General features: G+C 41.2%; 1 protein-coding gene across 2 annotated transcripts; it reads left to right on the top strand.

The window, feature by feature from the left end:
• Nucleotides 1-1,055: 1,055 nt before the first annotated feature.
• ZFAND5 (zinc finger AN1-type containing 5) lies at nt 1,056-13,994 on the top strand. Of its 2 annotated transcripts, none has more exons than XM_054398274.1 (6): nt 1,056-1,096; nt 4,291-4,448; nt 4,872-4,983; nt 5,354-5,451; nt 11,987-12,112; nt 12,371-13,994. In XM_054398274.1, the coding sequence occupies exons 2-6, from the start codon at nt 4,298-4,300 to the stop codon at nt 12,517-12,519; spliced, it is 636 nt and encodes a 211-aa protein (XP_054254249.1). In that variant the 5' UTR covers nt 1,056-1,096; nt 4,291-4,297; the 3' UTR covers nt 12,520-13,994. The 2 variants fall into 2 exon arrangements, with proteins under 2 accessions (XP_054254249.1, XP_054254248.1); XM_054398273.1 differs by lacking the exon at nt 1,056-1,096 and adding an exon at nt 2,137-2,373.
• The last annotated feature ends 3,266 nt before the right edge of the window (nt 13,995-17,260 follow it).

Consider the following 17,260-nt stretch of genomic DNA (forward strand, 5'->3'; position numbering starts at 1 on the left):
GCAAACCTTCAAGCATGCCAAGGCACAAGGAGGAAGGGTTCTGTTGGATATGGGTGGCAATTTAACACAATGACCCGAAACACGTTTCAAGCTGACACCTTTGCATGTTGCCAGTTATTTCATCCTTATCAGAATATGTTTTACAACCAGTAAGAATCAAGAATTTTAAATCAGCACAGCTCACAACAAGCAGGACCAACTTCTGTGTGCCATCATCTAGCAGAAAGAAGCCATCACCAACAGGCATTTATCTCTGCCTTCTACGCTGCTTTGTCACCACAGTTCACTCATGGGGTCTGACAGCCCCTAAAACGCTGTCCTATATTTGCCAAATATTCAGCACTGCTTTACACACAAGAAATTTTAAGTAGACAAGAATCAAGGTATCCAGCTAAGGCACTAATTAAAGGCACGTTCAGAGACGGACCTAATCGCCCTGTCCTAAACGTCGGAATGTACCGACGCTGAGGAACTACCACGGCTCCCATCAATCGGCTCCGCCCATGGGAAACCCACCTGCCACGCGGCAACCCAACGTGGATACGGCCACACCCCGGCGCTGGGCGGGATGGCCGCGCTGCCCACGACGCCTCTCCCCGGGCTCAGCCTAGTCTTGTGACGCCATCAAAAGCGGCAACCAGCCCCGCCCCGCCGGCAGCGGCGGCAAACGGGCAGCGCTGTCAGCGCTGGCGCCCCGCCCCGTGCTCGCCTCTTCCCAGCCTCCCGGAACAATTCTCCTCCCCTGACCAGCAGCGCGCATGCGCCGGAAACGCGCGGCAGCTGGGAGGAGGCGGAGCCGGAGCCGGAGGGCGGGCACGGTTCCCTCCTCCCCCTCGTCTTCTTCCCCCTCCCCGCCTTCTTCCCTTCTGCGCCTTTCCGCTGCCCGCCCACCGTGTACGGCGTGTCTCTCCTCGCGCCGCCGCCGCCAACACGGCCGCCGCTGCTGCGGGAACAAAGGAGCGAGGCAGCGGCGGCGGTGTGGCCAGCACCGCGCCTCGCGCACCCTCACCCTCCGTTCGCCCAGCAGCCCCCCGGAGCCGCCCGCGGCGCCTTCTCCGACACCCGTCGCGGGGCTTCTGACCCCCGCCAGGAACAGGTAAGGTGGAAGGCAGCAGGCTGAGGCTAGCTGAGGCTTGACTCGGCTTCCTACGGCCCTTATGATGGTGGAGTGTGCGCAGGCCTCCCTTCGGCCTGCCCTGCCGCCCTCCACCTCTCCCGGTGGCCTTCTCCTGCCCAGCCCTTAGCGCCAGGGAAAGCCGCGGATCGAGGACGACCCGGACTGCGCCGGCTGCGAGACAGCGTTTCCTTGGCTGCCGTCAGCAGCGCGTGCCCGTGGCAGGGCCGAGCGTGACTCAGGGGTTTGCGAGGAGTGGCCCGGCCGGGGCCCCGACAGCCTGCCCCGCCTTCGTTGTTTCTCATCCCGTCAGCCTCCGAGTCTTTTGTGTTCCGGTGTCCGCGGGGAGAAGGCGGGGGGTGCAGTTAAGGCGTACCACGCTGCGGGCGTTTGGCAGCGGCTCCGCTTTTGTCTGTCTGCTCCAGCTGGGCTTCACCCTCCTTGGAAAGCGGCTGTTACGAGTTCGTTTTCTCGATATCGTTCTCCGCCCAACTTCCACAGAACACGGCCGTATGGGGGCTAGCGCTCCGAACAGCCTCGGTGGACTTCCCCCGCCCCTTTTTGTTTCTGTGTTTCTCTTGTTTAAGTGTGGACCCTCTCCGAGAGGAGGGTGTTGAGTTCAAGAGGTATTTCGGTCAGTAAAGCCTATCGCTGACGCAGTGCCCAGGCTATATAGTTGATGGCGGTGCGGTCTGTGGTCTTTATTTCAATTGTTACGCTGGAATGTGGGATCGCCCGGTGGTAGCGGTGGGGCCTGTAGAAGGGAGCCGGACGGTGCTCGCCGCTCCCAGGAAGGCCTGGCTTAGGTGCGAGGCCACTCCCAAGTTTCGGTGCAAGTAACGGTCAGGGTGAGCGGACTGAATTGCTGTTGGAGTTAACTCGCTGAATAAAAGGACTCCGTTTCGTATCGTGAGGTCGCAGAGCTAAGCAGGAGCATCCTCCGGTGAAGACCTGCTCCGGTCGACGAGATCTTTATCATTTTTATTTTTTTTTTTTTTTTCCTCCTCCCCAAAGAGGGGTAGTCGAGTTTAATTGCCCACCTCCAAGTTGTGGAGTGCGTTTGTGAAACAGTGGCCTCCTGCCAGGATCTGATCACACCCCTCCGTCCGGGCTGCGCGCTGACGGTGAAAATGGCAGTTGGAGATGACGGACTGGTGATGCTGCATTTTCTGGACGGAATTTCAGCTTCTGCATTCCCCGGTTCCTCCTGGAAGAAAAGGATAATCGGATTTCACCGCCTGCTCGGGCGGCGGGGCTCGGTGGGTCACGCAGGATCCGGGGTTTTGCGGGAGATATAAATAGGGGCTGATTTCAGCGGGGCGGCGGAGCTCCCCAGCCCCGGGGGCCCGTCATGTCGCCGCTGTCTGACAGGCGGAAACGCAGGCCCTTACCCACGTGACGCGACGGGCAGGCCGTGGGGCTGTGCCTCCGGGAAAACGGGGGCAAGCCGCTGCGGGAGGCTTTAGGTGCCCGATGGTGCGCTCAGCCGTAGAGCTGCAGCAGCAGGGTCAGACAGGGTGATTGCGCAGCAGCTGGTTTCTCACAAGTGATAGGTGCTTTTAGCAGAAACAAAGGTGTCACCTGAGACACCTTCCAGAGGCTGGAAAAGCACAACTTCCTGAGCGGTGGATAAGAACGGCTTGGCTTTTCCATTAGGAGCGTGGGTTTCAGGTATTGCAAGAATGCGCTGACAAAGAGGCTGCAGTATTTGGTTTATGTGGCTGTAGGTTACTGCTGCCATTATTATCGATAGCTAGATTTAGGAAGCTGTGAAAGGTGTTTGCAGCATGTCAGTTTGGAAGGGGAGCGAGGCAGCTGAGGTGCGTGGTGGTGGTGTGTTTGATAGCACTTTAAACTCACCAGCTTAATGAAAAGGCAAAAGTACAAGCTTTATTTGTATTACACAGAAATGAACTACACTACAGACAAATTTTTCTCTTAGATCTCTCTGGGTGGGTCATGGTTTCTTATGGCTCCCTTTACTTGGTGTGTGTATGGCTGTAAAACTACATCAGAATAAAAGTGAAACTGTTTTATAGTCCTCAAAGGATTTTTTTCATATGTAGGATGTTTTATAAAGGCATAATGTAATTATTTATAGTTGGAAAATAAGATCCTGGCAGACAAGCAGATAAATTTTGCTTGGTTACTCAGTGCTTCTAGTAAGTGCAATATTCTTGTCTCCTCAATTTGTAGCATGTTGCTTGATACTCTGTTCCAGGTTTATGGTGATTGGGAATCAAGGGTTTGGTTGCTGTTCAGTTTTTCTACCAACCTTGCTTTGCACGGGTTAACCAGTAGTGAGGGTAATGTATTTTTATTGTTAATTTCTGTAGTTCTTAGTGGAGAGTTGACATTGTCTGCCTTTAGGAGGTGCAGAAGTCTTGCTAGAACTTTATTAAGACAAGGATTGATTTGTTGTTGGGTTTTTTTTTAGTCTGTAGGATGCATAATACAGCATATTCAACGGTTAAAATTGTTCTGTTAGAAGACATTCTAAACTAAATTCAGAAATGCTCTTTAGATTCTCTGAAGGGCCTGTTGTAAACATGTTGTTGCAGTTAGTACTTGGTATTTGGTTTCATACACAATTTAAGCAGTGTTTTGGAAACTCCTTCTAAAGATGGGAATGTAGACCTCAGATGGTTGCTGCCAATTCTTCAGGGATTTTTATTGTATTGTGAGAGTAGGAACTGCTAATAGTGGAATTAGCATCAAAATTATGCAAAATCAACATTACTGAAAAAATGGGGAGGGTCTGCTAGAATTTTGGAGGAAAATAAGCTATATTATCTGCCAGAACTGTTTAATAGATGTTAACTTGGTCTTGCTTGTTCTTTATATCCCTGTTCATGCTCAGGGCCTGGTAATAAAGGGATGTTCTGGCTGTCAAATTAAATTTGGTCGTAACCTGCATGTGCAGCACAATGCTTAACAAGTACTTTATTTCTCAATATTGGTATGATGAAACTTTTTTCTTGTTCATATTCGTAATGATGTTGCTTAGCAACAGAATTGCAGTACTGAATGGTATATTAACATCCATATAGTCCTATTTAAGAATGCTGATACTACTTTTAGGGGGCAGGGTGAGCAGGCATACTTTAATTCTATAACACTTTAATTGATTTTGGTGACATGCCAGCTTCTAATGCAGTTCTTGATTTTATTTGCAGCATCGAGATGACTCAGGAGACAAACCAGACCCCAGGGCCCATGCTGTGTAGTACAGGATGTGGATTTTATGGAAATCCTAGGACAAATGGGATGTGTTCTGTTTGTTACAAAGAACATCTTCAGCGACAGCAGAATAGTGGTAGAATCAGCCCAATGGGTAAGGGTCTCTTTTACTTTCTTCTAAAAAACAAAGCATAGATTACTTGTAGGGAATCCCAGGAGGTTTTTCAAGAGAACTTCTGAAAGCTCTATACTAAAATGAGAGAATACCAAAGAGAATACTGTTTTAAATCACAGTAAAGATAAAATATATTTCTTTGTAATGTGATGGCCTGCTTGGCATTTGGCTGTAACTTGCTTTCCCACTTAGCCTCCTCTGTTGGTGTAGTCTGATACAATCTCTGTATTTTGATTAATGGTATAGATTGACTTTAACAAGTAATATGCAGCAGCAGTGAAGATTGTATGCAAGACATACAGTGCATATAGTTTATAACATGGTTAACATGTATGTGTATGTATTTGTTTAACATATTTTACAATTTGTTCATAACTAATTTGTCCAATTCTTGTTACCTAGGAACAAACAATGGTTCAAACAGTCCTACCTCAGACTCTGCATCTGTACAGAGAGCAGACACTAGCTTAAACAACTGTGAAGGTGCTGCTGGCAGCACATCTGAAAAATCAAGGTAAGATGTTACTGCTTTGAGGTCAGGTCTGCAGCAGTCCTGCCCTATTGAAGTGAGTTTCTGTAGCACATAAAGGGAAAGTCTGCTTAACTTTGCTTTATGAATCTATGTAAATGAGAAGTGATTAAAATACTTGGTGTTAGACTGCTGTCTTTAAAAAGGGTGATTTTGATTTATCTGAAGAACTACTTGCTAGAAGGTTACTTATTTTCTTCTAGGGGAAGTAAAAGTAAAAGCAGAGGATAGTAGGAGCATTAAGAGTATGTTTTGGTAGTAACCGAACTGGTCTATTAGTAATGGGTCGGGACAGCTTGAGCTTTTATTATGCTAAACTAATGTAAATTACATATTTTGCTGTACTCTTAAACAGAAGCGTGCCTGTTGCCTCTTTGCCTGTAACACAGCAAATGACAGAGATGAGCATTTCAAGAGAGGAAAAAGTAACACCGAAAACAGAGACTGAGCCAGGTATGTTTGCAGAGTAACACTGGGTACGACTGTTGACTTAAGGGAAGCTGAATGTTTACTTTCTAAGTAGACATCTCTTGTTGTGTTGATGGTCTTGAGGAACTGTTGTGATGATCATTAAGGATGCTTTGAGTAGTCTTCTCAATCAACTGAAAGGATTAGTGTCAAGAAGGGCTTAAGATGCGTTTTCAATGTTAGTAAAAACATTGACACCTTTGAGGTAGTTTTGACTCCCAAACTTTCGTTTTTAAAAGCAAGGCAATCTAAACTTCCGTTTGGGCAAGGTGTTTGGTATTGAAGCCAAATATATTTGTTTTCTATATATTACCTAGCAATAAATTTCCTTCTGACTCAGCAGTCAAAATGACTTGTCACATTTGGAGAATGGTATTAATAAATTCCATTCTACAGAGGAGTGAGGCTGTGGGGGAAAGGAACGTGTGGTTTGAAGACACAAAAGCTCTTTAGTGTTCTTGAACTAATTGAATAACCAGGAGATACAACCAAGGCATTGTTCTTTGGGTGTGGGATACTTGTGGCCTTAATTGCTGGATGTGAATCATCCATTTAAAAGTTTTATTCTTGTACTGGAAAGTTGTAGCTGTAATGGTTAAATTTTGAAGTGTATTCTTTCTTGGACGGAAGCAGAGAGGAGCAGTTTTCTTAGGTACAACCAGAGAGTGAGTGAATTCATATCAGTTCAAATCGTAGCATATTTGTTCAGTCCTTACATATATCCACACTTTTTAAAAAATTAATGTCACAGTTATGAAGCAGTCTTAAAATACTAAAAGCTGATATTTAGTAGGAAGTAGGTTCACTGAAGCCAAAGATAAAATCCATATTTTCACTTTTCAAGTTAGTGAGGTGCAAATTGCAGCAGATGCTGCTAAGCAGTGTATAAAAGTGATTTTTTTAAAATCTAGATACGTCTTTGCCAGCAAAGACTATTCAAACACCTGATAGGAAATTAATTATTAGCATTTGCAGTAAGTCATGCGAGTCAATATTCTGTGCCATGAATATATTGGATTTTTCATATGTACACTGAGAGGACTTTGCAAGTACTACCTTTCTGTAATTAATGTCATCTGAAGAGGCTTCTTATATGTAACTGACAAAAATTACTTTGCCATGTTTGTAAACCCATATTCCCTTGTTAGGAATTCCTATCTGAAATGCAGCAAGCAGAAAAGAGGAATACATAAATGGTAGAGTGGTGAACTAATAGGTGACTACTCTTGCTAGAACTGCCAGTAAGAATTTGTAATTTTGCCAGGTGTAAAGGACAGCCTTTAATTGTTAACATATGCCCTGCTTTTCAGGTGCTTTGGGTCAGTTGTATGATAGGTAGTGTCACACAGCATGCAATTGATCCAAATGGGGGAAAAATCCAAAAGCAACTCAAGATACCTATGTATTGTTGTAAATAATCTTGTGGGTTGAAACATAAAAGCTGTCACAAGGCTGTGTAGTGATCACTTGAAAAACTACCAGATAACTTAAATATGTCTGGAAAAAATGTGTGGGACAAAGCTGCTGCTGAGTACATGCTTTCAAAGTTGTCAGCCAGCCTCAGCTGCTGTAACACCTGAGTTCTCTTAAGTACATACAGTCTGAGAGGAGCTATGACAGCACAGGATAGGGTCCTTGTATGCTGTTCTTAGAATTTGTTTGGCACGTAAATATGAATATAGACAGTGTCTATATTCAGTGGTACATTGATCTATCTTGCAGGCAAGAGAAGCTGGCCTAGACCTTAAAAATCCCTGTTGCGTCTGGACTAGTTGCATTTTTCTTCTTTTCCAGCAGCTTCTAATATACATTGGTTTCTCCGCTCAAGGATAAATTGAAATAATGGTAAATAATTCACATTGCCTCTTAACAACAAAGCTAATACTTTCTATGAGGTGTAATGCTCTATGTTGGTGTCGCAGTCATGAAGTTGCTAATGAAAACAAGTGTAGTTGTAAGCACAGTTTGACGCTATCAGCTGTAGGTCATTACCTTGCTGAATGATAAGCCTCCAGTCAGGTCTGTGAGTGTTTCTTGATGTCATTATTATTGGTGTGTATATCAGAGGCTTGGATTTGTATGTATTGGGCTTTTTGTTTGTTTTATTGTTGCTGTATTTTGTTCTTGTTGTTTTGGTAGGGTGGATTTTTTTAATCCAGTAGTAGTTGTGTTTTAGGCAGCAGTGTGATTAGTTTTCTTTTTGTGAAATCACAGCTGCTGAGTAGCACTGCTTGTAAAGAATGTGAAGCAGAAATCGATGTTGTTCCTGTGTAAATTAAATATTGAAAAAATACTTCAATGTTAACCTATGGTATAATTTATCCATGTTTTATTTAACCTTTCTGTTCCTGAATGAATCAGCTTTAGAAGACAACAGGCAGTGGTGGTTGGCTTTCTTGTCTCTTTGCTTTCTACCAAGCCAATATGACTAGAGTTATTTTAAAGCTGTACTGCATTTAGATTGAGTCACTCTTATGGGTTACTCTTGCTTATATTGTAGATAGAAACAATGTGCTTTATCTGTGATGTGTAGTGTAATGCAGGTAAAACTGTAAGTAAAATGCCAAGTAAACAGTTAACTTACGAAACAGAGTAGACTCAAGATGGTAACTACATGATGATCGGATTGTCTTCATGTTTCCTGTGTACACTGTAGCTTCAGTAGATGCCCCTGGCTGAAACTGCTGAAATGTATCCAGTAGCCTCTAAGTCCTGAAGCTGTTCACCTTGGAAAATACAACTGGGGACCCAGCTGTTGGTCATGTGCTTGTAGGTGATAGGATGCTATTATTCTCTTGTATTAACAGTGGTATGCTGTAGACATTAGGTCTTTATGGTGACCAAATTAAACCGTATTTGTGTGATACGGAAACTACATTGTTTGATGTAGCAGTAAAGATAGTCAATATACCTGTTAGAGTTGAGTGTATGGGAGATGAATTGCATACTGCAGAATATTTTTATTCTTTCATTGGCATCAAATTAAATATGATGCATGTTTATTCTGCATCCTTTCATCATGAACACCTGGACTGACATAGTAATTTTAGTTCCTGAAGTATTTGCACTAATGAACCCTCATAAAGCATTAAAATACTGTCCATCTTTTCAGACATAAAATTTTATATACAAGTCCATTGTGCAATCCTTATATTGCATATTAATACAATCTCTAGTATAGCTTTTTCCTCTGGTACTGCAGAAATGCAGTCTTGTGTCTTTCTGGTAACATTCAACTTTACCTATTTTCTGTCTTGTTTTAATTTTTTTTGGTTCTTCCATGGTGGCAATTGGAGGTTAACTTCCTCAAGTCAGAACGTTTAAGTAAAATTTTTAATTTTTTAGCTTTCAAGACTTTATTCCACTAGTATACTTGCCACTTACTAGTACTTGAAAAGTCACAGAGTTTAAGCCATTGATTCATGGGTTCATAGAATGGTTTGGGTTGGAATGTACTTCAAAGATCATATAGTTCCAACAGCCCCAGCCCCACTGTGGGCAGGGACACATTCCACTCGACCAGGTTGCTCAAGGCCTCATCCAGCCTGGCCTTGAACACCTCCAGGGAGGGGGCATCTATGACCTCCCTGGGGAAGCTTTTCTAGTGTCTTGCCACCCTTACTATAAAGAATTTCTTCCCAATGCCTAGTCTAAATCTACCCTTCTTGATTTTTGTTAAATCCATTGCCTCTAGTGATCTTAAACTCTGTTTAATTATGTTTAATCAGAGAAGCTTCTAAAAACTTGGTATTACCTTGGCAGCATTTTCTGGTTGCTTGTGATAGGGGGAGGGTTAAAAAGTAATATTGCTTTGTTTTCATCATTGTTTTGTTCCACTGAAGCATTGGATTTATTCATTTCCATTGTGAAATTTCTGTGGGAAAACACCTACAGCAGGCTTGCTCTGTTGCAGCAGCCATATTGGCTTATATAAGGAAAACTTCTGCAAGTTTAGCCTGGAGAAGAGGAGGCTCAGGGGAGACCTTATTGCTGTCTACAACTATCTGAAGGGAGGTTGTAGCCAGGAGGGGTTTGGTCTCTTCTCCCAGGTAACCAGCACCAGAACAAGAGGACACAATCTCAAGCTGTGCCAGGGGAGGTTTAGGCAGGGAGTAGTCTAAGACCTGGCCAGCCTGAGACTAGCCTAGCTGGGGGCGGGAGTGGGTGGTAGAAAGAGCCCTGGAGGGTTTGGGTATATACCCTCAGGTGGGGAGAAGGGAAGAGTTGGGAGGCCTTTCGGTGTTATGTAAGGGACTCTGCCACTGTGCTTGCAGTTTTTGTAGTTTCACCAATTGCTTTTCCATATAAATTTCCTATCACTCTTGTGAATGTCATTCTTTTGGCCCTTTCGGAGCAATAGACGATCTGTCTGGCCCCAAACCAGGACATCATGTTAGGCAGTGATAAAGGTTGATTCTTTTTTGATTTCATGTTCTCTTAGTTATGTTGTGAGTTTTAGATCACCATTGATTTGATCCTGCTCCATTTTCTTTTGCATCTGGTTGAAACATTGTGCATGCTCCCAGAGCTCATATTTGTAAGTTGGATCAGATGCAGATGAAGTGCACCACTGGTTAGCTGTATGCTGCACTGCAAAGTGTATGAGCATTTCTGATTCCTCTTTTTATCTGCCATGGCTTACAATTAGCATTTCACTTGTAAGCAATATAACAAATCTAAAATGAGTTTTACATGGCTTTTTGGGAGATGTTTGTTCAGTTTATACAAGGCCACAGCTAATGGCTGTGTATAGAACCCAACAGACTTAACCTGTTTGGTTTCACTGGTCTTTTTTAACCTAATTTTTCAATCACAGGTTCTCAAATTGCTTAAGTGATACCGAACATTGCTTTCCTTGGGATCTAAAGATAAGTTTAGAGGATCATATCTGTTCACCTAGAAAATCATAATTAAGACAAATTTTTTAATTAAAAAAAAGAGAAAACCAGACCAAAACGACAACTTAATAAAAGCACACTAGAAGCAGCAGCCAGCAAAGCAACAAAAAGCAGAAATAGCAGTAGTGATTGTAATGCTAGTGCTGTAATAGTTCTCCCTCAGACCTGGCAAAATAGCACTTCCGAAACCTTTTTCTAAAAAAACCTATGAAAAGTGTCAGAAAAAAAAAAAGGTGGTAAATGGCCATAGCAGTTCATTAGGACTGTTGCTGTAATGTATAAGGAACTGTTTTACTATATGAAATCCTTTTGGTGATGAGTACTGAAAAGTTCTTGTTACTTCATGAAGGCTAGTCACTTTTAAATCTTGCTTAGATTATGAAATCCTAAGTGGGAGATGTCATTTTACAATGACTTATCAGGCTTTCTAGGTATTAGTGGTAATAGCTGTATCTTTTAGAATACCTGTGAGGATGGTAATACAATTTTTTTTAAATTACGAAAAGTTAAGATAGAAAAACAGTCATCCGTTTCTCCTTTTCTGAAAAAAATGAACTCCACTTCTTACGGGATACAACACTTCCTGACCTGGAAGAATCTCAGCTAACAAATCCTATTTGTGTGCCTTAAAGCTTGTATACACCATTTATTCTGGAACGTGTTACAGAGTTTGTTCTATTTTAGAATAGATGTTATCATGCAGCTAGGAGTGTTTAGAAAAACTTTACACTGAGCAGGTGTTAAAGTTGTGTACACCTCTCAAATTTTCATTGTTCCAGTTTAGATATAAGGAGATTTTTTTTAAAAAATGTTTGGTCAATTGAAAAAAAATTTAAAACAAAAGGAACAGATTTACAGAAGCTCACAGAAGTGAAATTATTTTCCTTCAGAACTTAAGTGTCTCAGGATTGTCTAAAAATGTTCATGCAGTTGAAAAATGTCTCATTTTGACTATACCTACTTGAACAGTAAGGCAGAATACAGTAAAAAAAAAAGTACAGTAATGTGAATCCTTACTTTGTTCTTTAAATTACTAAAACTGTCAAAAATATGAAGGCTGTCCTGAACTGTGTTTTTGTAGCTGTGCTCTCTGGATCTGTCACAGAGTTGGTGACTTGGTGGCTGCTGACTGGGTGAACCATTTAGGCATCTCACTTCAAGTACAGCAGCAGAATAACACCAGTGTTATTACAATAGTGACATAGTACTAAATTTCATTTGTTTTTTTAATATGTTCCTATATATTCTCTACAGGTATATCATCTGTTCAGCAGTGACAATATTGTTTTAAATTTAAATGTTACTTGATCATATGTTTTTTTATACATATTGAATGTGTACATGAAACTTCAGAGTGTTCCAAGCCCTTAACACCTGTACATATTGCTGTAGGTTAAGAAATACTTAATTTTCTATCTGATGGAACTGTGAGGAAAATCCGTCTAAAGTACCTAAAAATCTTTATTCCTAATTTACATGTCATAGGTAGTTACGTAGGCCTTCAGGCAACAAACGTTAAGGATTCTCTCTAATAAGACCCTAAATACGTGTATACTACTGAATATCAAGTAAAGTCAAGAAAAGGGAACTTTAACCTTTATTTTCTTTGCTTGCATTAACAGTTGTTACTCAACCAAGTCCATCAGTTTCTCAGCCTGGTACTTCGCAGAGTGAAGAGAGAGCTCCTGAACTGCCCAAACCAAAGAAGAACAGATGTTTCATGTGCAGAAAGAAGGTTGGCCTTACAGGTATGAGAATAATTTGTCCATTTTGAAGAGATCTGAATGATTAGTTTTCTCTCAGTAGATTAATGATACAGATATTTCATCAAGTTCAAACTTACTTGCTTATTCAGAAGCCAAACAACTTAGTACAGCTGTCCATTTTTCTTACTCCGTATGTCAAATGGGATGAACATAGCCCATTTCCATGTGCAAACCCTTAGATTTATGACTTAATTAAATGCAAAGCTTCCCAGTAATGTTGTGTTTTTTTCATATGTACAGGATTTGACTGTCGATGTGGAAACTTATTTTGTGGACTTCACCGTTATTCTGACAAGCATAATTGTCCATATGATTACAAAGCAGAAGCTGCAGCAAAAATCAGAAAAGAGAATCCAGTTGTGGTGGCTGAAAAAATCCAGAGAATATAAATTAATCTGCTCATGAAAAGACTGACTGACTTTTGTCTTGAATATATCATAGGAAAACACAAAAGAGCAGGTGCATGGCCATTTTCCTTTGCTCCTCAAGTTTTACTTTTAGTCCTGTCTGTTCTAATGAAATTTCAGAATGTTTGGGTGTTTGTTACCGGCAAAATTGGATAGATACAGCCCTTGAAAATAGTATGCCCTCCCCAGAATATAATTGGATGATTGGAAATGTGCACAGGAATACACATGTACAAAGGACAGACTCTATTTCATGTGTGCCAAACAGATGTATGCTATCTGCATGTTTGCAGCAGATCTGCCTTTTGAGATGTTTGAGATATATAATTTTCGGCTAGTGTTATGTGCCTGTTTTGGAGAATGATACATCACAAAGGTTGGCGGTCTACTTCTATAATTTAAAATCTCATTCTAATATTTGTTTCCACGCTCCATTGTTTTTCACCACAATGTAAGCTATGTAGAGGAGTCCATCATCCCAGTAAGATGACGGTGCCATGTTTAAGAGACTAACTTAGCAATTGTACTGAGAAATTGAAAAAATCAGATACATGTGAGAAGAAATCTGTTTTGGGAAAGCTTACATTAACTTTTAAAATCGTGAGAATAGGTTCCCAAAGGAAATGTCCTCCTAGGAACTTAACTGGCCTGCAACAGAGTCATGTGCTTTTCCTTGCATAGCTAAAAATGTTCTGTAGCACAATACTGTAAGATTTGTTTACCACCAAAAAAAAAATATATTTTTAGACATACCGCAGCAACTCTTAACAAGCAACATGTGTCTGATCAAGTTGCTGAAATACTAGAGCAGTTTATAATTTATGTGCTTACATTCTGTGTGTTCTGAGTTCAAAAAAATACTAGGAATTCATTTTTTTTCTAGTTTTAAATATAAGAGTTGCACCATTCTGCATGAGAAACCATACCCAACATGGCTGCTGTAGACTTAAGTGGTAGCTGGAAACATTCTTGGAGGGCTGCTTTATCATTTTTAACTGTACTTGGGTGTAGGACTGTAGTGTTCTTGGGTGTATTGCATGGGCTGCATTATCTACAGCATTGTACAATAACAACTCTAGAAAAGGCAGTATACTTCACTGATGCTTGTCTGGTAATATCACTTCTGTGTTATAATGGAAGGGGTTTTTGTGATGTATGAAACTTGTGGTTTTTTTATATAAACAAGTACAGTTTAGACTAGTGTTGTGTTGTGCCTGTTCTCATCTGTAAATAGTTATGTACGTACACAAGGCGCTAATTCTGAACTTCTGTTTTTCATGGCGGTGTTCAGTCTTAGTTTTGATTTCACTATTAAAAGCATCAGGTTTTTGCTTCTAACTTTGTTCTGAGTTATTAGATAAACACATGTACAGATAGTTGATATTTATGTATTGCACATAATCATGCTACCCAGCATCTATGCTATATTGTATTATGTAAATAATAAAAATCATGTACAGAAGGAGATGCTTCCTTTTGCAACAGTTCATTTGGTTTAGTTACTGGTGTCATCATAAGGTGACCTTATAGGGATCGAGGTGCAAGCTTAAGTACTAAGTTCCTATAGATACCACCTTCATGTGTAAAGCCTGCCTATTTCTGTATCTGGATATACCATCTCATTTTAAAGAATTTCCACAAGCATCTGGAATACAGGTAACTATTTGCTGACCCAACAAAAATGCCAGCAGACAGTATGCTTAAAGGGAGTAAAAGGAAAGCATTAGCAATTTTCTTTTGCTTGCTATATACCTCTAGTAGAAGAACATGGGAATGCTCTGGGACTTAATTTTCCAGGATGATTTTTATGATTTACTGTATCATAGAATTACTGTATCATAGAATCAAGAAGGCTTTAAGAGACCTCAAAGATCGAGTCCAATCTGTCACCCTAAACCTCATGACTATCTAAACCATGGCACCAAGTGCCACGTCCAATCCCCTCTTGAACACCTCCAGGGATGGTGACTCCACCACCTCCCTGGGCAGCACATTCCAATGGCCAACCACTCTCTGTGAAGAACTTTCTCCTCACCTCCAGCCTAAACCTCCCCTGGTGCAGCTTGAGACTGTGTCCTCTTGTTCTGGTGCTGGTTGCCTGGGAGAAGAGACCAACCCCCTCCTGGCTACAACCTCCCTTCAGGTAGTTGCAGACAGCAATGAGGTCACCCCTGAGCTTTCTCCAGGCTAAACAGTCCCAGCTCCCTCAGCCTCTCCTCATAGGGCTTGTGCTCAAGGCCTCTCACCAGCCTCGTTGCCCTTCTCTGGACATGCTCCAGCAATTCAACATCTTTTCTAAACTGAGGGGCCCAGAACTGGACACAGTATTTAGTAATGAAACAGCTTGAAAGCACTACAATTACCACTTTTTTTCCTGCCTTTTGTATTAAAGGAAAATCAGCTACTCCACTACAGCATAAAATTATTTTATCTTTTTGTTTTTTTCTTTTGAACCTCAGAATGCCCTGTAACTGGGTATTTAAGGAGAGTGTCTGGTTCTGATACTTAGCTAGCTTGAGTGTTTTAGGACTGGTAATAGTACTAATGATGGTAGTTAATGGTTATGACAATCTTGGTGTCCACTTTTTCGTCTGAACAAAGGCTGTAATTGGGAAGACAAGTTGAAATAACTAATCTCAATAGATGTGTGCAGGAAAGCAAAGAATGGAAGATCCCTTATTGTCCTGGAAAATTAAGAACTGTATTACAGGTAAATTTCCCACAAGTGGGGTACTTAAATGTCTGCGAGGTCCTTGAATTTTTTCTTTTAGTAATTTTAGTGTCTGTCTTAATTCAGGAGCTCTAATCCTGCTGAGGCTTACTAAACAAAGGAGCAAAAAGTTGTTGAAAAAGAGCAAGTACTGACAAAGTGGGTAAGAGGAGGGGGGGTATTTAAACTTAGGTGCAAACACCAGAGTTAATCTTTCTTGACAAAGATTAAGAAAATAGGTGCAAAGTCTTTCAGGTTGCATGTCCTGCTGCTCAATTTGGAAACTGGCATATACCTAAAGTAAAAGTCTATAACACCCATGGCACTGCTAGTCACAATCAGTTTTAATACAGTGGTACGAAAATGCTTTGAGGAAAAGAGTTTGTCTTCTATAATATCTAAATGCAAGCAATTCATAAAGCTGCTGTCATTTGCTCTTTCAGTTTAAAGTGACAAATAGCTACAAATAGTAACCCCATCTTCCAGGAAAGAAATAGGATCGCTTCACATGGTACTGATCTTCATTTAATGCCTGGCTGTCAGACTGAGATGTTCTTAACAGGTACATAAACACACTCTTCTGGGAAGAGTCTTCCTTTGTCCTGAACAAATTTATCAGGTGATAGAGTCTTTTTTTTTCTAGTTGGGGAACGCAAAAGTGCATGTAAACAACTGAGTAAATGAAAGCAAGGTTACTAAAAACTGTATAGTAATCTTCAATCTATGATTTGCCTAGCTAGTGCTATGGCTTTTTAATACTGCATTCCACAGGATTCTGTACAATCTTGCTGACAGCTGTTACTGTTAAACTTGATATTTGGAGTAAAAGGACAAGCTTCTTGTGGCGTTTCCACCTGTTGCTGTAAGGCTGCTAAGCTGCCAGATGACTTGGTTGTGGTGCATAACGATGCCAAGATGCCCTGGTACTGTCTTCATTTAAAAATGTGCTTCTGATAATCAGCTACTCTGTCATGTGTTTATTCATAAGGGAATGGCCATGCCTTAGACACATGGATTTGTCATGTCTCAGTTTGTCACTCAAAGGATACTTAAAAAGGATTTGACTCATGTCTGGTGTCTGTAATGAGTCAAAATGCATGTCAGAGGTTCAGTGTTCCTAAGCAGCTTTAAAATACCACCTGATGTGTATGCTTGAAGGAAGAAATGTGCAGCAAATATGGAAACTGGTTTGTTTCAGGTATCTAGGTGTGCTGAGTAGCAGTGATTCAGTAAGTGAATTAACTTTGCTGTCTGTACAATGTGTGATTATTTTTTTAATAGTTTCTCATCCATCAAAACAATGAAAATGCATTTTCTTACAAACTACCTGTTCCTGACTTGCATGGTCTCTTTCATAATTAAAACATCCACAAAATTTGGTGGAATGTCCCCTAATTCAGGAGAGACAAAGGGCTCCAGCAGCACACCTGGGAATACCTGGATGTCATGGGAATTAATATATAACAAACTGCCCGAAGAGGTTGTGTTTCACTATTGCCTTTTGTACTGCAGGGTAAGATGTAGCTGACAGATTTAGTTGTTTGGGGTTTTTTAATGCAAAATTTTATTTCAGTGTGTATTTCCTATAAGCTTGTGGCTATTGTAGCAATGCTGGAAGTTGGTTTTCTCATGTGAAAATACTACTTTTGATCAAGCCCCATGACTAAGATACCTGTATCTTTACAAAATATCTTTGTAGTCCTACCTTTTCTTCTCCCTGTAAGTACAACCATCTTGCAGGATATATTTCTGAGTAGCCATAAGCCTGGTTATCACAAACTGAGGCTTATGAAGAGAAAATTAAATAGGATAATGATATCTACTCTTGCACCAGAGTACAAGCTTGCAGGATAGACTACACTGTGTAATTCATCCTGACCCAAAGCAGGCTAAGTCTTGCACTTAACTGGCTGCATGGGTGTAGTGGGTTGAAAATTCCCTCTCCCAAACATTAAATTTGCCAGACCAGCTCTGTTGGAAGCAAATGAAAGCTGTATTTACAAGCAAAACTAC

The sequence above is a fragment of the Indicator indicator genome, chromosome Z, assembly GCF_027791375.1.
Source record: "Indicator indicator isolate 239-I01 chromosome Z, UM_Iind_1.1, whole genome shotgun sequence".
Classification (NCBI taxonomy): Eukaryota; Metazoa; Chordata; class Aves; order Piciformes; family Indicatoridae; genus Indicator; species Indicator indicator.